This window comes from Dendrobates tinctorius, unplaced genomic scaffold, assembly GCF_039654945.1.
Source record: "Dendrobates tinctorius isolate UK_male_01 unplaced genomic scaffold, ASM3965494v1 ptg000008l, whole genome shotgun sequence".
NCBI classification, from domain to species: Eukaryota; Metazoa; Chordata; class Amphibia; order Anura; family Dendrobatidae; genus Dendrobates; species Dendrobates tinctorius.
In genome coordinates, this window is record NW_027361676.1 from 74,644,388 (window position 1) to 74,669,648 (window position 25,261).

At 42.6% G+C, this 25,261-nt stretch overlaps 1 protein-coding gene across 1 annotated transcript in view; it reads left to right on the forward strand.

Annotated features, from left to right (window-relative positions):
- The first annotated feature begins 24,484 nt into the window (after positions 1-24,484).
- The window catches only part of LOC141092554 (cytochrome P450 4V2-like), a 143,278-nt gene continuing 142,501 nt past the window's right edge, over positions 24,485-25,261 (forward strand). Inside the window, exon 1 of the mRNA XM_073578812.1 lies at positions 24,485-24,779. Within this exon, the coding sequence (XP_073434913.1) occupies positions 24,587-24,779 (193 nt within the window). The 5' untranslated portion in view covers positions 24,485-24,586. The remainder of the gene's footprint in view (positions 24,780-25,261) is intronic.

Here is a 25,261-nt window from a genome sequence, read left to right on the forward strand (position 1 = left end):
TTGGGCTGCTGCTCAAGTTGCCCGGCTCTTCCAGGATGGGTGATGGGGCAGCAGCAGACCGTCCTGGTGGTGTTGTTTGTTGGGCAGCCAATGGGTTCTCCTGTGATGACTCAACTTCTGCCATGCTTCTTGTAGGGGGAGAAGATGGGCCAGCCACCTCATCCCCTACAGGATCAATTATGGGCTCTGTCTCTGAGCCCGTTCCTCGATCCGTAAGGTTGGATTGAGTTCTGTTATGAAATAGAACAGAGGCAAAAATACATCAATATTTTTGGCCCTGTAAAGTATCTGTGTAATGTGGTGTGAGGTATCTACTTATGGTCTCAGATCCAGAATTGGGGCGAGGAAGGAGAGCCGGTCGTAATAGATATATTTTCGTTTAACGTATCCTGCATCCCCACTCCTGGACCGCTGCTGGCCTTCCCGGCGGTATTGGTCCCGGATGCTTCGCCAGCGTTTCATCACATCTTCCACTGCAATGTGACAGGAAATATTGTCAAATTCACATATTTGATAGGTCACATTTGCTACCAGTAGTCTAGGCATGGGGCCTTCTGGGGTGTGCTTTCTACCCATGGTGGCATATCTAATTGGGAAAATACACAGGGTCTCTTTAGCTACACTTAATAATTGGTTTGTCTAGGAGGATGAGGAGCTTGTGGCCTAAACCCAAATTATGGCTGTGTGAATCCACGTGTCACATCCAAATCTAACGGCCTCATGAGGCAAAAAGTACATACACAGGAAGGGGGGTGCTGATTCTATATTCCTTTTTTGTTGTGCGCTAAGGTTACTCATGTTTTGGCTTGTACTTACGAATTTTATGCTGCTCCTCACGTGGTTGGTCACCAAAGTCGTTGTACATCTGGCGACAGATGCTCCTCCACGACGCCTCCTTTCTTGCCCGGTTTGAATAATTGGCATTGCGTTGGTCCCAGATTTCGGGACGCTCCTGCACCAGGACCATTAACATCTCCACATTTATGTAAGTGGACGCCATGCTGCTGCTGTACTCCGTGGAGGCGTACTTCCTGGATGTCTGGAGCGCTTTTTGAGCTCATTTGCATGTCTAGGCTTCCTGATGATGGATTGGCCCATTTCCTGTCACAAGCCAAAAGACCTGCGTATTGCTCGCAGGTCACATGTCTGGTCCGTGTGTAATCCGTATTTTTTGCGCACCCATAGACTTGCATTGGCGTACTACGGCCGTAGTACGCTGACAATCGCAGCATGCTGCTATTGGCACGGAGCGTAGAATACGGATGAGAAATATACGCCTGGTGCGAGGGACCCCAGAGAGAATCATTTGTCCGTGTGTAATGCCTGCTTTTAGCGCCTCTCACTCGGCCGTATTCCTCACCAGTGTGACCCCGGCCTAATAAGTTTATACTGAATTCTGGAGTGGATGGGTAGCCAGTGTAATGACTGGCACAAGGTAGAGGCATCGGTGTAACGATTGGTGAGGAATATGATCCTGGCTGCAGCATTCAAGACAGATTGGAGAGGGGAGAGTTTGGTAAGAGGGAGGCCGATTAGAAGAGAGTTACAATAGTCGAGACGAGAATGAATGAGAGAAACAGTAAGAGTTTTAGCAGCGTCAAAAGTAAGAAAAGGGCGAATTCTAGAAATTTTTTTGAGGTGCAGATAACAAGAGCGAGCCAGTGATCGGATGTGGGGGGTCAAAGGAAAGCTCGGAGTCAAGTATGACCCCAAGACAGCGGGCATGTTGCTGGGGAATAATAGTGGAATCACACACGGAAATGGCAATGTCAGGTATAGGTACATTAGTGGCGGGAGGAAACACAAGGAGTTCAGTCTTTGACAGGTTCAGTTTCAGATATAGTGAGGACATGATGTTAGACACAGCGTTTAGACAATCGCTGGTGTTTTCTAGAAAGGCTGACATGATGTCAGGAGAAGAAGCGTATAATTGGGTGTCATCAGCATAGAGTTGGTACTGGAAACCAAATCTACTGATGGTTTGACCAATAGGGGCAGTGTACAAAGACAAGAGGAGGGGGCCTAGGACTGATCCTTGAGGAACCCCAACAGTAAGGGGAAGATGAGAGGAGGAGGAACCAGCAAAAGATACAGTAAAGGAGCGGTCAGAGAGATAGGAGGAGAACCATTAGAGAATGGTGTCCTTGAGGCCAATGGAACGGAGCATAGTGAGGAGGAGCTGATGACCCACAGTGTCGAAAGCTGCAGAGAGATCCAAGAGAATTAGCATGGAGTAATGACCATTTGATTTAGCTGTTAGTAGATCATTAGAGACTTTAGTGAGGGCAGTTTCAGTAGAGTGTAAAGAGCGGAAACCGGATTGGTAATGGTCAAGAAGAGAGTTATCAAAGAGATAGCGGATAAGACGGGAGTGGAACAGGCATTCCAGGAGTTTAGAGATGAAGGCAAGATTAGAGACAGGTCTATAGTTAGCAGCACAGTTTTGGTCGAGGGATGGTTTTTTAAGTAGTGGATGTATGATGGCATGCTTAAATGAGGAGAGAAAGATACCAGAAGAGAGAGAGAGGTTAAATATTTTAGTTAGGTGAGGGGTGACAGCAGGGGAAAGGGACTGGAGGAGATGTGGCGGAAATGGGTCACTGGTGCAAGTGGTTGGGCGAGAAGATGCAAGGAGCCTGCTTACTTCTTCTGTGACTGGTTCAAAATCAGAGAGTGAGCTAGATGCAGTGGGGGAGGGAAGACAGTGCATGGTATAAGGTGATTGGGAGATAATTTCCTGTCGGATCTGGTCAATTTTTTCTTTGAAGTGGTTGGGGCCGTGGTTGGGGCCTGTACTCTTGGGTTGAGTAGAGAATGAAAAGTGTCAAAGAGACGTTTAGGGTTATTGGACAGTGAGGTGATGAGGGTGTTGAAATAGGTTTGTTTTGAGAGGTGAAGGGCAGTGTTGTATGTTCTAAGCATAAACTTGTCTATATTTCCCCTTTTCACATGTAAAGCACCATGGAATAAATGGCGCTATATAAATGCATAATAATAATAATAATAATAATAAACTTATAATGGATGAAATCTTCGTGACTTTGCAAAGTCAAAGCTGGGATCATTTCTGATTGTCGCTTGTTCGTGTATAAAGTCTACAAAAACAGAGAAGGGAGGGAATGAAACACTGTGTTTGTATTTTACGTGGAACCACGTGTGAGCCACTTCTGTAGATTGTAGGGCAACTTTTGGACTATAGAGTTAACACCTTTGGCTGTGTCAAGGTATGCAAGTCCTTGTAAGTCACCTTCACATTTGACAACTAGGACATCTTGTAGCAGGTCACCTAGCTCTCTTAGTTTTGGGAGACCTTTGTTAGATATTTTAGGAAAGTCATCCATTCTTTTGAACAAGGCTCTCTCTATTATCTCTGCAGAGCCATAACACTCATCTAGCCTCTTCGAGAACTCTTTAAGGCCGATTTGAGGGTGGTTTATGTTAATGTCTCTGATCCTTACTGTGTGTTTGACAGACTATTCTTCTAGGTATTTGACTAAGAGGTCTATCTCTTCCCTGGGTTGTAGCCCCAAGTCTCTAGTGAATTCCATGAGTCCCTTAGTAACCAGATCACGTCGTGAGAAGATCCTAGCAAGTTCTGATGTGAACTGGTTGTCAGCAAAGTATACTGGTGATGGGTCACCCTGATAGTGATGTGAGGTGCGTTCATACCTGTTAGTATCCTCAGGGTGGCGCCAGCCGGTATCATATTGCTTCAGTCTGACGTGTGGTGTGTCAGCAAGGTGATTCACATTGGTTACCTGGTGAAGGGCAAGGTAGTCATTAGCAGATTTCTTTTGCTCCACATTTTCCTGGAGCTGAGCCTCATGATGACTCTCACTCGCTTCACTGGATGTGTCATGCTCTTGGTTATAGTTTGGATCAGGAAGTTCATTAACATATTGAGATGTGCATTGTGGTGAATCTTGCAGCGGCAACTTGAGACTTGACGCACTGCTACAGCTATGCAGCTCAGGGTTGTGCGCGGCTTCTAGTGCTTCTGCCTCTGCTAGTGCTGCAGCTGCCTCTTTTTACCGCTAGGCTCTCTAAGGCAGCATCCACACGCGCCTTCTCTAACTGCATCTTTCTCTCTTGCTCATCTCTTTCTAAGCATGACTTCTCTATCTCCATGCGTGACTTTTCTATCTCCATGCGTGACTTCTCTTTCTCTATGCGTGACTTCTCTTTCTCTATGCGAGACTTTCTCTCTTGGTCTTCTAAGCGTCCTTTCTCTAATTTAAGTTCCATCCCTTCTGCAACAAAACTTGCTCGCATTTTGGCGGCTTCAGCATTTGCGCGTGCAATGGCGACCGCGCTGCTGATGGACACAGTCTTTGAGGAGACGGATGTGGCAGATTTTGTCCTGTGTTATTTGTGGGACATGGTGTCTTGGAGGAATGCTTGGCTGTGCAGAGATTGCTGTAGCTGTATTAGTCTCTGTGTAGCCGGTGACTTGAATCTCACTAGATGGATTTCTGCAGTTTACTCTTTCCTGCAAGCTGGATGAAGGGATGTCTTTTCCCTGAATTGCACTAGCTGGATGGCACTGTGCAACTGGCCTCTGCAGGATGGAAGACTCTTCTATCTCTGAGTTCCCACTAGCTGGAAAGCTGCTGTTCACTGCGGTCCTGCAAGATGGAAGGCTCTTCTCTCTGTATTCCCACTAGCTGGAGAGCCGTCGTTGTTCTGTCCTTACTAATGAACCTGGATTCATGTAGCATATACAGGCAGCTAAACCGCTATACCAAGGGTCCAATAAGAAGACTGTAGGTTGAATCTGTGCTATTGAATGTGATGGTATATTGGCGCGGTGAAATTACAAGTAAACATATAATACAATCAGTCAGTATGGATACATAGTAATACATAATATACATTACATAGATTACCTGCGCTAATAGCTAACCAGGGAAGAGCTAACTAAGGAGGGTGATCTAGGACAGGGATTAGATGTGGGGAGCGTGATTACTCACCGACAATGCTGACGCAGGGGGAGAAGAGGGATGAGGTGCTTCTAGTATGCAAGCAGAAGGAAAATGGTTGGGAAATGGAGGGAAATGGGCTGAGCTACCCACAATCCCTTGCAAACCTACCCAGGATGCATTGGGAATCGGAGGGAAATCAAGAACGAAACAAAATAGAAATATCACTGTAGTTATTACTTTGGCCACTAGATGGAGCCAAAACGGTGAACATCAAAATCTATGGAAAATTGAGGATTATCACTGAATATATGTTATCAAAATAGACAGTCAAGAGTCATTAATTATGTCGGAGACAGAACAATGAGACTGGTGGCAGTGAGGTGTGCTTGCTGCCTGTGTGTCACCATCCTCAGCCCCCAGCGTCCCCAGCCCCCTGTGACACCAGCCCTGTTTCCTCCATGCTCTGCCCTTGCTCCCTGCTCATGTCCTCATTGGTCCCCAGGTTCAGGTCATTGTGCTCCTCCGGGCACCCGTACACACCTTGCCCCTCCTCCCCTGGTCCCCCAATGCTCCCCATCTCCCATGCCCTGATTCCTCCTGCACCCCCATGCATTCCCTAACCCTTGTCCTCATGTGATACATATGCCCTGCTCTCAAGTCTCCCCTGCAACTCCTTGTCCCCCCATCTCTCTTGTCCCCTTGTGACCCTTTCTCACCGTGTGTCCCCCATCCACCCTGTCCTCGTAATCCCTGTGCCCCCTTGTTCCCTGCTCCCAAATCTCCCCCCCGTCTTCCCCTGTTTACTTGCAAACATGTCTCCCCGTGTGTCCCTATCCACTCTGCCCTCGGAGTCCCCTTGTGTCCTCTTTTGCCTGTCTCCCTTGCCCACTAGTCCCCGTGTCCCCTTGTGCCTGTCTCCCTTGTCCTCTTATGTCAGTCTCCGTTGCCCACTAATCCCCGTGTGTCTCCTTTTGCCCTTCTCCCCTGTCTCCTAGCCCCCGTGTGGCCCCTTGTGCCTGTCTCCCTTGCTCCCTAGCCTCCATGTGTCACCCTTGTGCCAGTCTCCCCTAGCCCCTTGTGTCCTTCTCCTCTGCCCCCTAGTCACTATTTGCCCATGTCTTTCTCACTGCCCCTGTGTGGCCCTCCACCTTACAAGGGTCTCATGTTCGCACCATCTCCTGTGCTAATATAATGTCACTTGATTGCAAATTTTTTTTTCTTTATCATTGATTTCCACTTTCACAAATGCATAAACATCAGGATGCAGTTTTTTTTGTTTGCTCTGCACTTGTATAATGTGTGTAGTATTATCTGACATAACTAGTGCGGACGACACCACGCTGCACTACAAAACGGAGAAACCGGTAACAGGAGGTGAGAAACCTAAGGCTGTGTGCACACGTTAGGAATTTACAGCAGATGTTTCTGCACCAAAAAACATGTCTGCTGATAGGAAAAAAGCTGAAAGAATTAACACACGACTGATATGAAACTGCTTCAAATCTACCAGGAAAAAATAAGCAGATCTTGTGTCAGATTTAAGAAATCCCAATCACTTTGTTGGTATAGGAAACCTACTGTATCTTTTTTGTGGAAAAAAGTGTAAAAACATTCTCTCTTGGAAGAGGGGTATTATATTCTATGAGGGGTACATTATATTCTACGGGGAGGTGGGCTGTATTATATTCTGTGGGGGTACATTATATTCAAAGGGTGGCTGTATTATATTCTATGAAGGAGGATTTCATCATACTCTTTGGTGGGGCTACATTATATTCTTTGGGGAGGTTGACTGTATTATATTCTATGGGGGGCTACATTATATTCTATGAGGCGGTGGGCTGTATTATATTCTTTGGGAGGCTACATTATATTCTATGGGGAGGAGGGCTGTATTATATTCTATGGGTGTCTACAATATATTCTATGGGGGCTATATTATATTTATTATATTTTATGGAGGTGATTGCATCATACTCTATGAGAGGGCTACATTATACTATTTGAGGGGGCTACATTATATTCTATAGGGGGCTACATTGCATTCTATGGAGGGGCTACATTATACTATATAAGGGGGCTGCAATATATTCTATGGAGGGGCTACATTATTTTCTGTGTGGGCTACCATATATTCTATGGAGGGGCTGCATTATACTATGAGGGGGGTTGCATTATATTCTATGGGGGTTACATTATACTGTATGGCGGGTCTGCATTATACTCTAAGGGGGCTGAATTATACTTTTGTGGGGTGGCTGCATTATACTCTGTGGGGTGGCTGCATTATAATCTGTGGGGTGGCTGCATTATACTATATGTGGGTTGCATTATACTATGGGAAGTGAATTGTACTACATGAATGACAATGGCGGTCCATTATACTATATGGAGCACTATGAGGAGTATATTATACTATATGAAGTACTGAGCGGATTATTTTAATATATGGAGGACTATGAGGAGTGTATTATACTATATGGAGGACTGAGGCATGTATTATACTATATGGAGGACTGAGGAGTGTATTATACTATATGGAGGACTATGAGGTGTGTATTATGCTATATGGAGGACTGAGCAGTGTATTTTAATATATGGAGGACTATGAGGAGTGTATCATACTATATGGAGGTATGGAGGACTGAGGCGTGTATTATACTATATGGAGGACTGAGGAGTGTATTATACTATATGGAGGACTGAGCAGTGTATTTTAATATATGGAGGACTATGAGGAGTGTATTATACTATATGGAGGACTATCCGAAGTGTATATTACTATATGGAGGACTGAGAAGTGTATTTTAATATATGGAAGACTATAGGGAGTGTATTATACTATATGGAGGACTATGGGGAGTGTATTATACTATATGGAGGACTATGGGGCACATTATATTCTATGGAGGACTATGGGGTGTATTATACTAAACAAGCAAAATGCATATTCATTGAATGATTGGATTGTTTATGCCGTAACAAAAATCATTGTTCTCAGCAGCACATTGCCAGTGTAAACTGTGTAAGATGTGCTGCTGATAACATGATACTGTATGGGGACAGATTGATCTAATAGTAATTGTTCAGTTCCTATCCTTTGACCTGCCCAAAATATGTAGGAGTGACCCGACATTGTTACACTGTGACACTGCTGGACTGCCAGTACCTGCAGATAAAGGTGACATGATTAATTTAGTAGATCTGGCCGGATATATCTAAAAAAGCAAGCTGAGCACCATCTGCCAATCCTCTGCACCTCGGAGTCAGGTAAATCCGCTTTGGAGGCTTCCGTTGCTGCGCCAATCCAAAATGAGTGTGTCCCGTAATCCCGAACAGACACCCCTGCCGCCGTTAGACATTTGCCAAATAAATCTTGAAATTGATTTCTCGTCAATGGGGAACCATCTAGATGTGTCAAGAAAAACCGTCCGCTGCGTCTAATCTCCAAGTAAGCATTAATTAATTGAACAGGACAAACTTGCCCTTCGGACAGATATATTAGCAACCATGTGCCCCTCCCAGCTGGATCTGTTTTTGATTTGCGAAGGCGAAGGCTTATTGCCTCCTTCAATAACACTAGGTCTTCGAATAACAACCCCCCTTTTGGACTACTCTTTGATTGGGGAATGAGCTCACTAATACGATGCACCCCAAAGAAAGCTAAACCAAATGCAGCAAATATTAACATAGACTCAAATTGGGAGTAGCATATAAAGTTTGAGACGCTCACGATGCGACTGAGGAGAACTAAAGAAACAGGGCGCCTGCATTCGTGACTTGGTTGCGCCCGCTTTCACCCTTTCATCGCTTGTCTAATAAGAAATATTTTTGTCACATCGACCCATCCCAATAACTGAAAATAGAATGCTAGGCCAGATAAACGCTGTTGCGCTGATGTACCCGATATGCATGGGCCTGCCTCCTATCAATAAGCACCACTCATGCCTTACCATAAGATTGCCAAGTCGATGGAACGACCGAGGAATGGACCAGCGGCATCAGTTGTTCGCCACCGCGTCCGATAGAGAAAGAGGGCAAGGCAAACCCGCAAGTTGTGCATTGGGAAAGCTGTTCCTGAAGGATGTGTATCCCCTTGCAGACATTGATTACCCCTCTGGCTTTCAGGATGGTGGGTCTACTATCAGAGTACACGGGTTCTACCAGGGCCTGGTAATCTTGACCCCTGAGACCTATTGCTGCCTGACACCAAATCAAGATTTCAGTCCTAGGGGGTATTGCAGTGGGGAATGGATCACTCACTCTGACAATGCCGACTTCTCCACCAGACAGCTCTACCTGTTGTCCCTGCATCAGGGCTCTGATTTGCTTTTGCAGGACATGCTGCTGACTGGAACTGGCAGTCTCGGCTACCTGTTGCAACAAAACAATAATTTCTCCAAGACAATTCTCTATTACATTGGTGCCTAGAGTAATCATATTATGGCATTCTTGTCTGTCAATAGCAACTATAATCAAACCTTGCGACTGCAATTCTACTCAGCCAACCTTGATGGTCACTTCCTTTTACGCCACCTGAGGCAATGGCTGAGCATTGTGGGCAAAGATGTTAAAGTGTTCATCTGGGCTGCGAGTAATGTCTGAATCTGCCCAATAGAGATTAAAAAGGATATACGTATGTTATTGTTGTCACCTGGGAGCCGGTGTCCAGTAAAGCATTTATCGGGATGCCATCAAGCATGATGCTCAGGACCAGCCATCCTCCCACATACTTATCTCGCCAGCTTTGTGGGCTGGGTCGTCTTACTCCTGGGGGTTGGCCCTCTGCCCCAGGGGTTGCTTGTTAAAATTACGGACTCTTGCGATGTGCCCCGCCTTGTTGGAGGCCAGCTGGATCTTCTCCTTTGGGGACACTTGCATGGACTGCACAATTTTGGTTAGTGCAGCCAAACTTTTGGTCAGCACCTGGACCTGCAGACGTAGGCCTGCAGTGGAGTCATTATCTAGGGTCTGCGCATCGGCCTTCACGGGTTCCGGGGTTCCCATATACATTGTGAGCCTGTTATGGGTTGTATAATTCTATGGGTATGCTATTGTGCATATTTATAGATATACTAGCTGAAGAGCCCGGCGCTGCCCGGGCATAGTAACTAACTGTGGTTAGTTATAGCAAATTATAATTATCCTCCATCCCATAGTCCCGTGCCCATATACCCATCATACATATCCACGATCCCATAGGCCCGTGCCCATATACCATCATACATATCCTCCATCCCATAGTCGAGTGCCCATATACCCATCACACATCCTCCATCCCAAAGTCCCATGCGCATATACCCATCACACATCCTCCATACATACATACATACATACACACACTTGAGCTTTATATATTAAATGTATATATAATTTGAAATACTTGTTATGTAAGTTGGTGTTCCTCTCTTATGCCCTATAAGCCCTTTTCTTGGGGGTGTATATTTTCGCAATAATAAAGATTATTGTATTATTTTATTTTAATTCAATTCAATTTAACATGATTTCCTTGATATTTTTTAGGTCGCGCCATAATTTCACTTTATTTTCATGATACATACCAGTGCATTAGATTCCAGCAATGAGCCTTCCCATATTTCCACTTTGGATCGTATCCTGCACCATCTTCTTCCTGTTTGCGTTCCATGTGAGCGCATCACTGAGCACCTCCGCTCCTGAGCAGCCTGAGTGACGCACTTCCAGTCCGCGGTACTATGCTTTCCACTTACTCTCCACTGACGCTTGTATGTAATTACTGGCCCCTCATTTCCTGATATGACACTATAATAGGGCGCACCCGCTCACTGATCCCTTAGGGCGCATTTCCGCGGTACACCATTTCCTTTAGCGCTAACATCGGGACTTTCTCTGTGATATATTGGGGTAAGAATTTATCTGTGTATACTTTTTTGAATCTACCATTATACCGCTCACCGGCATTTACACAGGTGTTTTTTTGCTTACAGATTTCCCTATATTTGCTTTGTGAATATCTTTCCATTAACATAATCCGGTAAGCAAACCTCCCCTTTTTCTTCAGGCAGAGCAAGCTTTAGTGATATTAACCCCTTTCTTTATGTTCATTTTTTCAAGTTTTCTGAAATTAGTAGAATCTTTGTCTGACCATATGAACACAATATTGCATTGTATTTAATAATGTGTGACTTGCTATTATATTCATGTAGTATTCTACTAAAATTGCCACAAATATATTTTGCCCATTATATATATTTTTTGTAAAATATTCTAGTATACATTATTTGAATGTACTCCATTTCATTTAAATGTATTCCATCTGAACTTGATTTGGATACAAATTTACATGAATATTTTTACTTATTTCTGTCTGCTGAAGGTCAATAAAGACCGAAACGTTACATTTTCTTTGGATTATGAAATTGAAATAAAATATTTTTTATTAGCAACAAAATTTGAGTGCTGGATAATACGTTTTTTCATATTTATACAAGTGAGTGGTAACCCTCCATCCAGGCACCACTTAAAAAAGGAGTGACATGTCATCTTTAACCAACACCATATCCCCACTGGAGATCATCTGCCCACTAAAGAGAGGTAACGGCCTGTACCCCCAGCTCACTATCAATGTGCCAAAGGTATGTTACGGGAGATGAAGGAGGCTGGGGTAATCAGAGATAGTTGTAGCCCCTGGACAGCTCCATTAGTCCTCGTTAGAAAGAAAGATGGTACAATGAGGATGTGTTGACTACAGGCAGATTACCGCATTACACATAAAGATGCCTACCCGTTACCACGAATTGAGGAATCATTAGCTGCACTGAGATCCGCTAACTATTTCTCCACTTTAGATCTCACCAGTGGGTATTGGCAGGTTCCCGTGGCAGAAGCAGACAGAGAGAAGACAGGGTTTACGACACCAATGAGCCTCAGCGAGTTCAACTGCATGCCATTCGGGCTCTGCAATGCACCGGGAACGTTCCAGCGGTAATGGAATGCTGCCTAGGACATAAAAATTTCAAAACCGTTTTGTTGTATCTAGACAAAGTCATTGTCTACTCAAAGACGTAGGAAGACCACCTGGAGCAACTGGCCGAGGTGTTTGAGACCTTATCCGGTTTTGGCCTGAAAGTAAAGCTGTCCAAGTGCCGCCTGTTGAAGCCCAATGTGCAATACCTACAGTTGTGGCCAAAAGTATTGACACCCCTGCAATTTTGTCAGATAATACTCAGTTTCTTCCTGAAAATGATTGCAAACACAAATTCTTTGGTATTATTATCTTCATTTAATTTGTCTTAAATGAAAAAACACAAAAAGAATTGTCCTAAAGCCAAATTGGATATAATTCCACACCAAACATAAAAAAGAGGGTGGACAAAAGTATTGGTACTGTTCGAAAAATCATGTGATGCTTCTCTAATTTGTGTAATTAACAGCACCTGTAACTTACCTATGGCACCTAACTTACCTGTTGGCAATAACTAAATCACACTTGCAGCCAGTTGACATGGATTAAAGTTGACTCAACCTCTGTCCTGTGTCCAAGGCTACAAGTCCATCTCCAAAGACCTGAAAGTTCCTGTGTCTACCGTGCGCAGTGTTATCAAGAAGTTTAAAGCCCATGGCACTGTGGCTAACCTCCCTAGATGTGGACGGAAAAGAAAAATTGACAAGAGATTTCAACGCAAGATTGTGCAAATGTTGGATAAAGAACCTCGACTAACATCCAAACAAGTTCAAGCTGCCCTACAGTCCGAGGGTACAACAGTGTCAACACGTACTATCCGTCGGCGTCTGAATGAAAAGGGACTGTATGGTAGGAGACCCAGGAAGACCCCACTTAGAGCTTTTGGGGCAAAGGCATCAACATAGAGTTTACAGGAGAAAAAAAGAGGCATTCAAAGAAAAAAACATGGTCCCTACAGTCAAACATGGCGGAGGGGTTGCTTTGCTGCCTCTAGCACTGGACTGCTTGACCGTGTGCATGGCATTATGAAGTTTGAAGACTACCAACAAATTTTGCAGCATAATGTAGGGCCCAGTGTGAGAAAGCTGGGTCTCCCTCAGAGGTCATCCAGCAGGACAATGACCCAAAACACACTTCAAAAAGCACTAGAAAATGGTTTGAGAGAAAGCACTGGAGACTTCTAAGGTGGCCAGCAATGAGTCCAGACCTGAATCCCATAGAACACCTGTGGAGAGATCTAAAATGGCAGTTTGGAGAAGGCACCCTTCTAATATCAGGGACCTGGAGCAGTTTGCCAAAGAAGAATGGCCTAAAATTCCAGCAGAGCATTGTAAGAAACTCATTGATGGTTACCGGAAGCGGTTGGTCGCAGTTATTTTGGCTAAAGGTTGTGCAACCAAGTATTAGGCTGAGGGTGCAAATACTTTTGTCTGGCCCATTTTTGGAGTTTTGTGTGAAATGATCAATGTTTTGCTTTTTGCTTCATTCTCTTTTGTGTTTTTTCATTTAAGACAAATTAAAAGAAGATAATAATACCAAAGAATTTGTGTTTGCAATCATTTTTAGGAAGAATCTGAGTATTATCTGACAAAATTGCAGGGGTGTCAATACTTTTGGCCACAACTTTAGGTCATGTGGTAAGTGCCAAAGGTTTGGCACCAGGCCCTAAAAAAGTCACCGTGATCAAGGACTGGCCAAGACCCTCTGCTATCAAGCAAGTGCGGCAGTTTCTTGGGCTGGTAAGTTACTACAGGAGATTCGTAAAGGGCTTCACAAAGATAGCGGCACCCATACAGGACCTCTTAATAGGCAGTCCAAGAAGGCCAAGAACCCGAGTCCTCCATTCGAGTGGAGAAGAAGAATCCTTCACTCAGTTGAAGATGGCTCTTACGGGAGACGAAGTCCTGGCCTACCCCAACTGTGGCCAACCCTTTATACTCTATATGGATGCCAGCAAAGTGGGATTGGGAGCAGTGCTGTCCCAGGTACAGCAAAGCAGAGAGAGCGTGATTGCCTACGCCAGCAGGAAGCTTTGTCCCACAGAAAGGAACCCCGACAATTACAGTTCCTTTAAACTGGAGTTTCTCGCCATAGTCTGGGCGGAAACGGAGCGCTTCAACCACTACCTGGCTTCAGTGAAGTGTACCATTTATACGGACAATAATCCGCTGACCCACCTTGAAACGGCAAAGCTAGGTGCGCTGGAACAGCGATGGAAGGCTCGGCTGTCCAACTATGAGTTTACCATAAAGTACCGGGTGGGGCATAAGAACGCTAATGCTGATGCGCTGCCCAGGATACCCAACTCACTGGATGGGGGAGAAGACCTGGAAGAACTATAAGAAATCGAGTTACCAGCCTTCCACTGCACCGGTGCGGCCCAGTGCTCCCACTGCATGAGGTACAAGCGCTATGCCGTGCAAGAGGCCACGTTTAACCAATTACCCCACCATGGATGGGCAGAAATGCAGGACAGAGATCCAGCAGTCCACCTAGTAAAGGAATTGCTGGCACAAGCTGATTCGCACCCTGGTCCAGATGCTCCACAAGAGATCCAACAGTTGTGGACGGAAAAGGGCAAGCTGTTCAACTATGAGGGGAAGCTGTGTCGGAATGGAGCTTCATGGGAGTAAAATACCAGCGGTGTATCAGCTTCAAGTGTAAGGGGCCGCACAACCAAACGTCCACCCTGCCAATTTAATTGCTCTTAACCAGTCCTGGTCAAGTATGGTTTTACTGAGGTCTTTATATTGCTTAGTTCATGTAGTACAGTGGATTATCCGCCATTGTCATTGAAGGTACGTTTCCCATCAACAATGTATAATTTATATTATAGTGAAGGGACTTCAATTTTCATGCATCTAGTATTTTCCTAATTGTATGACCTAAAGTGGTCCAATTTTGTTGGATTCTAACATTTAATTGGAAAATAATTTACACCTAAGAGCTGTTACATGTCCGATACCGTATACACAGAGGCCTTCCTCAAGTGTGGTCTATTTTCTGTCATGAAGCCCAAATGACTGACTTTCTTGCTATTACATGGATGCATGCAAACCTATTGCTTTTTTCTTTATTTGATATCTTATATTTAGAATCATAGAATCATAGAACCGTAGAGTTGGAAGGGACCTCCTGGGCCATCTGGTCCAACCCCCTGCTCAAAGCAGGATTCGCTAAATCATCTCAGTCAGATGTCTGTCCAGCCTCTGTTTGAAGACTTCCATTGAAGGAGAACTCACCACTTCTCGTGGCAGCTTGTTCCACTCATTGATCACTCTAACTGTCAAAAAGTTTTTTCTAATATCTAATCTGTGTCTCCTCCCATTCAGTTTCATCCCATTGCTTCTAGTCTTTCCTTGTGCAAATGAGAATAAAGTTGATCCTTCTACAATGTGACAGCCCTTTAGATATTTGTAGACAGCTATTAAGTCTCCTCTCAGTCTTCTCTTTTGCAAACTAAACATTCCCAAATCCTGCAACCTTTCCTCATAAGACAGGGTTTGCAGACCAGTCACCATTCTGATCGCTCTTTTCTGAACTTGCTCCAGTTTGTTGATGTCTTTTTTAAAATGTGGTGCCCAAAACTGGACACAATATTCCAGATGAGGTCTGACCAAAGAGGAGTAGAGGGAAATAATGACTTCACGTGATCTAGACTGTATGCTTCTGTTAATACATCCTAGAATTGCATTTGCCTTTTTTGCTGCTGCATCACACTGTTGACTCATATTCAGTCTGTTATCTATTAGTATACCCAAGTCTTTTTCACATGTGCTGTTGCTTAGCCCTATTCCTCCCATTCTGTATATGCTTTTTTCATTTTTATTGCCCAGATGTAGTACTTTGCATTTTTCCCTGTTAAAAACCATTCTGTTAGTTGCTGCCCACTTCTCCAGTTTATTTATATCTTTTTGAATCCTCTCTCTCTCTTCTCTAGTATTAGCTATCCCTCCTAGCTTTGTGTCATCAGCAAATTTAATCAGTTTACCCTCAATTCCTTCATCTAAATCATTGATAAAGATGTTGAACAATACAGGGCCCAGGACAGAGCCCTGTGGTACCCCACTTGAGACATTCTTCCAACTGGATGTGCAGCCATTTACGACCACTCTTTGGGTCCGATCACTAAGCCAGTTATGAATCCACCTAACAGTTGCCTTGTCCATTCCATACTTAGTCATTTTTTCAATAAGGATTGTATGAGATACTTTGTCAAATGCTTTGCTGAAGTCAATATATACTATATCTACAGCATTTCCTTGATCCACCCAATCAGTGATTCCGTCATAGAAGGAAATTAAGTTAGTCTGACATGACTTATTAGTTACAAACCCATGCTGACTCTGTTTAATCACTTCATTCTTATCCAGGTACTGACATACATGTTGTTTAATAATTTGTTCAAAGATCTTTCCTGGTATAGAAGTCAGACTCACTGGCCTATAGTTGCCTGGGTCCACCTTCTTCCCCTTTTTGAAGATAGGAACAACATTTGCTCTTCTCCAGTCTTCTGGGACTTCTCCTGTTCTCCAAGAATTTTCAAAGATTATGGAGAGGGGTTCAAAAATTTCTTCTGCTATCTCCTTCAGTACTCTGGGGTGTAATTCATCTGGACCCGGAGACTTGAATTCATTTAGGTTAGCTAAGTGTTTCCTCACTATCTTTCTGTTTATAGATATCCTGGATTCTTCTATTCTCTTAATAGGACAGTGAAGAACAGTTGATGTTACATTTCCTTTCTGAGAGAAAACAGATGCAAAATAGGAATTTAAAAGTTCGGCCTTCTCCACATCCTGTCTTACCATTTCATCATTTTCATCCTGTAAAAATCCTATAGCATCTTTGACTTTTCTTTTACTTTTGACATATCCCCAAAATCCTTTATTATTGCATCTCTTGCAAGCCTCAATTCATTTTCAGCTATAGGTAATCTGATTTGTGCCCTGCAGGTTCTGCAGACAGCATTATATTCTTCTTTAGATATGCCTCCCTCTTTCCATTTTATAAACATTTTTTTCTTCCTTTTTAGCATGTGCTTAAGTTCTGTGTTCATCCATCCTGGTTTCCTTAAATGCTTCCTATTCTTCCCTCTTTTCGGAATTGTTAACAATTGTGCTGTGAGAATTTCATTTTTCAAGATTTCCCATCCTTCCTGGACATTTTTGTCCTTAAGGATATCCAGCCATTGGATCCCTCCAATTCTCTTTCGGAATCCCTTAAAATCTGCCTTTCTGAAATCTAACCTTGACGTCTGAGTCTTCACAGGTCTTCCGCCTCTAGTTATCCAAAATTCTAAAATAGCATGGTCGCTACCTCCTAGGGTCCCAGCCACTTTTACCTCCTCAACCATTTCCTCCCTGTTTATAAGGATTAGATCCAAGGTAGCAGTTCCCCTTGTTTTCTCCCCTACCTTTTGGAAGATAAAGTTGTCAGCAAGAGAGGATAAGAATTTCCTTGACCTGTTAGTTTTGCCTGAGAGAGATTCCCAACAAATGTCTGGATAGTTGAAATCTCCCATGACAACTATGTCATATTTTTTGGAGAACTTGGCCATTTGATGCATAAAGAGTTCATCCATATCTTCAGCTTGCACAGGTGGCCTGTAGTAAATGCCTACAATGGTGTCCTTTCCATTGTTCTGTCCTTGTATTCTTACCCAAACAGTTTCCACAGAACTCCCAGCCTCTGAAGCTTCAATCTCTGTGCAGATATACGCGTTTCTAACATACAATGCGACACCTCCTCCTCGTTTATCAAGTCTGTTTCTTACAAATAAGTTGTATCCTTCTAGTCTTGTATTCCAATCATGTGTATTGTCCCACCAAGTTTCAGTGATTCCAATGACATCATATTTCTTTTCCTGTGTTAGTAGTTCCAATTCTCCTTGTTTGTTGCCCATGCTTTGTGCATTAGTATAGAAACATTTTAGTTTGTGATTGATTTCTCTTTCTCCAATTTTTTTATTAATTAGATTCTTTTGTCTTTGTTCTTCCTTTCCACTTCTAATAGCAGAGTTCTCAATAGCATTTGTCAGGTGTATGGCTTTTTCTGGTCTTTTGCTTCCCTTCCCATGTTGTTCTAGTTTAAAGCTCTCCTTACAAGTGTAGCAAGGCGACTTCCAAATACATGTTTTCCAGTCTTCGTAAGGTGCACCCCATCTCTAGCAAGTAGTCCATCGTAAAAGTAATTCACTCCGTGATCCATAAATCCAAATCGTTGCTGACGGCACCATCGACGTAGCCAGTTGTTCACCTGCAGAATCTTATTCCACCTCCTTGTTCCATGGCCATCCACTGGGAGGATGGAAGAGAAGACCACCTGCGCTCCCAGTTCTTTCACTTTCTTGCCTAAGTCTTCAAAGTCTCTGCAGATGGTTTCCAGGTCGTTTCTTGCGGTGTCATTTGTCCCCACATGTAGTAGCAGGAATGGGTAGTCATCTGTCGGTCTGAAGAGTCCTGATATCCTGTCAGACACAGCTTTAATTTTTGCACCTGGAAGACAGCACATTTCTCTTGAAGTTATATCCGGTCTGCAGATAGCGGCCTCTGTTCCTCTCAACAGGGAATCCCCCATGACCACCACTCTCCGTTTCTTCTTCACATTTTTCTTTCTCCATCCAGGAGGACTCTGATGGCATACAGGGTTGCTGTTTGTTGGCAAAGTCTTATCCTGATGTATTTCTTCATCGTTTTCCTGCGTGAGAGCCTGGTACTGGTTCCTGAGAAGTATGGGTGCTGACTGCCTCCTGATCCTCCTGCTTCTCTGGGTCACATGTCTCCATTCCTCTGTTTCTTCAGGTGCACTTCGAATTTCTTCTCTCTCTGTAACATGAAGAGATAATTCTGCTCTGTCCAAGAACTCTTCACCTTCCTTAATGATCTTCAATGTAGCTAACCTCTCTTCGAGATTTTGCAACTTTTCCTCCAAAAGGGACACAAGGTTGCATTTGTGGCATGTGAAGTTTGGCTTTTCCACTGGTAAGTCTGTGAACATGTAGCAAGAAATGCAGCTCACCAAATGGCTCCTGGCCTCTTCCATATTGAGATTTCTTAAAAACGATGAAAGATGAGCCAAAATTCTTCCCCTGGTTTTTATTTGGGGAATAGGATTTATTGCATGTGCATCCTGGCATTCTGGATCTGTTGGTGAGCCATGGCTATTGTAATTCTGTTGAATTGAAAAATAAGTAATACAAAGGGATTAATAACTGTTCAAAATATAAGGAGGGTCTGGGATTTGGTGTGGGAATCTATGTTCGTATAGAACTATAACCAGCGATTACTCATTTACTATGACATAAACACAACCACACAAGGCCTTTCTACATTTTTCATTTGTTTAACCCCTTCCTGACATGAGACGTACTATCCCGTCCATGGGACCCGGGCCCCTATGCCCATGGATGGGATAGTACGTCTACCGCGATCAGCGGCGCCCACGTGGTGAGCGCCGCTGATCGCGGCCGGGTGTCAGCTGATTATCACAGCTGACACCCGGCACAATGTGTCAGGGGCGGTCACGGACCGCCCCGACACGTTAACCCCTTGCACACAGCGATCAAACATGATCGCGGTGTACCGGGAGTTAAAGGGAAGCATCGGCAGGGCGGGGGCTCCCTCCGTGCTTCCCTGAGCCCCCCTCGGCAGCGCAATGTGCAGTGCTGCTGCGGGGGACTCCTTTCCTCCAGGCCCCCAAATCCAAGATGGCGACGGGGGCCTTCGGGGGCCTGCAGGAAGCTGGCTTCCTCAGTGCCTGCAAAGCGCAGGCAAGAGGAAGTCTTCTTCAATGCCTGTGACAGATTGCTGCTCTGTCACAGTGATCTGTGATGTGACAGATCAGCGATCTGTCACAGGACAGTGATGTCCCACCTGGGACTATGTAATAAAGTAAAAAAAAAAATAAAAAAAAGTGTAAAAATAATTTAAAAAAAAATCGCCAAATAAATTAGTAAAAAAAAAAAATATTCCCCAATAAATTCATTTTTTGAAAATAAAAAAAACCCAAAACAATAAAAGTACACATATTAGGTATGCCATGCGCCCAAATAGTGGTTTACCCCCACATGTGGGGTATCAGCATACTCAGGGCAAATTGCACAATAACTTTTAGGGTCCTGTTACCCTTGGGAAAATAAAAATTGGGGTGAAAAGATCATTTTTGTGGAAAAAATATGATTTTTTAATTGTACCGCTGTACGTTATAAACTACTGTTAAGCGCTTGTGGGTTCAAAGTTCTCACCACATATCTAGATAAGTTCCTTGGGGGGTCTAGTTTCCAAAATGGGGTCACTTGTAGGGGGTTTCCACTGTTTAGGTACATCAGGGACTCTCCAAACGTGACATGGCGTCCGATCTGAATTCCAGCCAATTTTGCATTGAAAAAGTCAAACGGCGCTCCTTCCATTCTGAGCTCTGCCATGCGCCGAAACAGTCGTTCCCCCCCACAAATCAGGTATCAGCGTACTCAGGACAAATTGCACAATAACTTTTGCAGTCCAATTTCTCCTGTTACCCTTGGTAAAATAAAAAAAATTGAACCTGAAGTATTTTTTTTGTGAAAAAAAGTTAGATGTTCGTTTTTTTTTAAATATTCAAAAAAATTCCTGTGACGCACCTAAAGGGTTAATAAACTTCTTGAATGTGGTTTTGAGCACCTTAAGGGGTGCAGTTTTTAGAATGGTGTCACTTTTGGGTATTTTCTATCCTATAGACCCCTCAAAGTGGCTTCAAATGTGATGTGGTCCTAAAAATAAAATGGTGTTGTAAAAATGAGAAATCGCTGGTCAAATTTTAACCCTTATAACTTCCTAACAAAAAAAAATTTTGTTTCCAAAATTGTGCTGATGTAAAGTAAACATGTGGGAAATGTTAGTTATCAAGTTTTTTGTGTGCCGTATCTCTGTGATTTAAGGGCATAAAAATTCAAAGTTGGAAAATTGCGAAATTTTCAAAATTTTTGCCAAATTTCTGTTTTTTTCACAAATAAACGCAAGTTATTTGAATGAAATTTTACCACTAACATGAAGTACAATATGTCACGAGAAAACAGTGTCAGAATCACCGGGATCCATGGAAGCGTTCCAGAGTTATGACCTCATAAAGGTACAGTGGTCAGAATTGTAAAAATTGGCCCGGTCATGAACGTGCAAACCACCCTTGGGGTGAAGGGGTTAAAGATGCCTTTGCCTCATTACTTTACTTGCTGGCAAATAAAAGAAAAATTAATAATGGACCAAAGACAAGGTACTGTACACAAAACACACAACTGGGTTACATAGTTACATACTGTAATATGGCTGAATGAATTAAGGGAAGAAAGGGAAGTAGTGTGTATAAGCTTTTGCCCCCTCTTACTAATTTACAGGAAGGAAAAAAAATCATAATGCATAAATCAATCTGAGGATTGGTGTGAAACTTGGACAGAAAGGATATAATAAAATGCCAAAAATCATTTTTTTCGATATTTGTATTGGAATCTTTGTTTTACATATGTACTTCAAACCGAAGGTAAAAAACAATCCACCCTACCCCACATAAAACAAAGCCTCATCTAGCCAGGTTAATGACAGTTCAAAAAATATTAATGCTGTAAAGAAGGGTGGCAAAAACAAGCATAGAGTAGAGATTCCCAGTTGTCTTCCTATTTTTCAGCATGGGCCCTGGCAAATTTTATATCACTTTTGCTACAGTATTCTGATTTAAAAGTAAGCTTTGTTGATCTTTGTGTACTCTTCACCATTTTTTGTGTAAAGCAATATATTTTTTTCCTCAGGTCTTGTGACATTTCTCTTCCATGTGGTGCCATTGCTGACAACGTGAGATGGGAAGAGGTTTTCTTTAAGTAACGCCCTTTTATAGCCAACTGTCTGCTAGACACCTGTTTAAAGAAAAATTACGCTTACCTTTGGTTGAATTCTTGTTAATTAGAATTTTGTAGTCTAAGCTTTTGCTTTGATCCTAAGACTTTAATTGGAGTGTCCTCATTTTTTTCCACATGTTATTGAATTTGTTAGGAAAATTACTTTTCTGGCTATGCAAAATAACAAATCTTATTTGCAGTCAATGGCGCAGATCTGTGGAAATATTTTCTAGAATGTTATGACATAAAAAATGTTGATTCTGAAAATAAATGAAAAGTTTCCTGACAAATCTGTTGGGAAATAATCATTTATATTGTGCATTGTACTTAACACAGCTTTTCCCTATATTTTTTATACTTGTACAAGTAATATATTCTACCTAGGACATCTCTCTTCTCAAGAATAAATTAATGTAATTCTTTTAATCTTTCTGCAAAACTAAGAACCTCCATGCACCTTTTTAGTTCTTTGACTCTTCTACTTATTTCAGATGAGGTAATAATGCTTTGCAAAGTGGCTGTATTACGAGCTTGTTGTTCATATTATGAGCTGATTGACATCTCATGCTGTTATTTATTGTGTGATCTATGAGGTAGAAAATTAAGGCACTAATACCCAAGAAAAAACAGAACTCACTGAACATGTGAGTTGGGGATATAAGACCACAAAGGTAGAGTGCGGGCAACCCCTGCTTTAAAGACGAAGTACTAGGCCAACCATGAAACCATGTTATATCTGTCCAGGAAGGCTGATAAAGGAAAAAAGGCCATATAGCAGAAACCAGTCAGGCCACAGACCAATCTATATTCAGTTTCTTCTGAGATGTAGTCTCCGCAGGTTGAAAATCCAGAGGGGAAGGGTACAGGTTTCATAGGTGCAAGAGCTTCTCCACTTGGGAAACAGAGAGATAAATATGAGTCGCACCGCTGTGGTGAAAGATCATTTTCACAGGAAAACCTAATCTCTATGGAATGTTACTATCCCTTAGAATCTTGGCAGCCTCTGCAATTTCTCTTCTCTTTGCCAGAGTAACAGCAGATAAATCTGAAAAGATAGCCAAGGAGGCAGACAGAACAGGTTTACCCCTCCAATTGTGCGGAAAAATTTCTTTGGTTTTGTAAAAATGAATACGGGCAAAGGTATCTCTGGAAACAAGAGAATTGAGATTCTTGGGTTTAGGGATTCTGTGGATTCTGTCCACCAAGAGATCTCTGGGGTCCGCACCTGGGATAACTTTTTTTCGCAATTCTTGGAAATAGATTTGTAGGTTTCCATCTTTAATGGATTCACGGATACCCTTTATTCTCACATTATTTCGCCTGGACCTTTCTTCTAGGTCATAAACCTTAGCTTTCAGAAAATAAATGTTATCCTCCAAATCTGCATTAGCATCAATTAGATTGTTGTGAGAGGAGGCATATTCTGCCATTTTTACTTCAGTAAGTGCAGTGCGTTTCCCAGAGCATATATGTCCATTTTGAATGTAGCCAGCATACCTTTAAAATCTTCTTGTAAAGAAGTTCTAAGAGAGATGAGAGATAAGAAGCGTTTTTCATGGATCTCTCTGTCAATGGGATATCCGCCATCGTAGCAGCAGCTTCCAGCACTTCATCATCTGGCAGTCAGCATGGGGAGAGAGAGGCAGAGGAAGAAGGGGATGGTACCATCTTGCCTGCAGGAGCTGCCTCTGTGGCCCGGGTAAAGAAGTCTGTCAGCTTAGCTGGTGGAGCGCGTTTCTGTGACCGGCCTATCGGCATTCCTCTCTCCGGTGGTCTAGGTGTCCACTATTTTTAGCCTAGAAGCCGCTGTGAGCCGTTCGTAACTCAAGGGAGATGCCGGAGCTCTAAGACCTCACACCTGACGCCATGTGCGGACAGGCCATGCCCTGGAAGCATCTTTTTCAATAGCACTACTTTTACGAGCTTGAATTCAGCAAGTTCTTTCTCAGCATTCTAGTAATACGGGATTTAAGTTGCGGATTGAAACTGTGATGAGAATTTGAAGCAACTATAACTTAAGCAATGGAGAGCAATCTACTTATCATTATGTGCTTTATGACTGTTCTACAGCCCCAATCTCAAAAATACTGTAAAACATGCAAACAAAACAAGAATACAATGATTTGGAAATCTCTTATAGGCATATTTTATTCATATCAGAACTTAGAGCAAGGATCATAAGGTGGAAATTAGACATTTTCCATTTAATTTGAAACCACTTGCACTAATGTTTTTCATTAGTACCACTTACTTTTTCCACATTTTATTAACCCTGTTGCAACTTTTTTGAGATATGTTGCTGCCATCACTTTCTAAATAAGTAAATCTTTTCAAATTGCACTTTAACGATCTGTGATCTATGCTCTCATATACCTAAATAAAATATTGCTATAAGAGATTTCCAAATCATTGCATTCTTACTTCTTTCTTTACATTTTACTCCAATGTTTTTTAAGTTGAGGTTGTATAAATGATCACATAGACAACAGATGAAGGACAATCTTTATAGACGAGAATATCCATTTAAGCATTATTTACATAAAAACTGAATTTTTTTTTAAAGATATAAGATATTTGTAACAACAGGGTTATTGCTAAAAATACAACCTTGACATACAATGGTATCAATAGACTACACTGTCCAGATTAGATAACACAGTATTGTTAATGTTTCACAAATTTATTACAATGAAAGCATGACTTATAGTCATAAAACAGCATGTGATCATTCCTATCTGCAAAAGAATACTTCTACCCAGGAGTAACATAGCAGTCTGCAGTGACAAGAACGTGCACTTCACCTCTTGGAATCACAGTTTGAAGAAATTCTCTAAGGTTGATATTGCTGAATGTCTTGTTATGGCTTTCAGTGAAGACGTACATCTGATCTGGCTGGCTGCAGCTACAGTTTTATTGACCTTGCTGGCTATTTCCACTACCCGTTTTCTTACAGAGTATATTCGAAAATGGAATATAATGAAGCCAATTCCTGGATTCAGTCCAACCTACCCAATAATTGGAAATGCTCTTCAATTCAAGCCAAATAGTGGAGGTACAGAATTGTCTCTATATTCCTCTTTTTGAAGTTTTTTTGAAATTCTTGCTATGCATCACCCATCAGACTATTAGGTACCTAGTATTTAAGATTTACCAAAAGTGTTACTTAAAGGAATTGTTTACTTTTTTTCATGGCTGCACAGCTCCCAGCCTTCTAATTTCTTGCTCGTAAGAGAGAGGTGCGCTCCTGATACATTGATAGTTCAGACCAGCGGCATGATTACATGATTGCGCCTCTGACCCAAACTGAGCACTCTCATGCTGCATGCAGAGGCAATTTTGGGGCAAGAAGTAATCCAATCAGCTACAAATATAAAAGAACTTGTAGACACTACACCTCTTGAAAAAAAAAAACAATAATGATTATTATTATTATTATTATTAACTAGGAGACTGGCCACTGCCAAAAGACTGTTGGTGAGCAAAAAACACTGAAGACAAAAGAGATGATTTTTAATAACAAGTAAATTGCAGTTG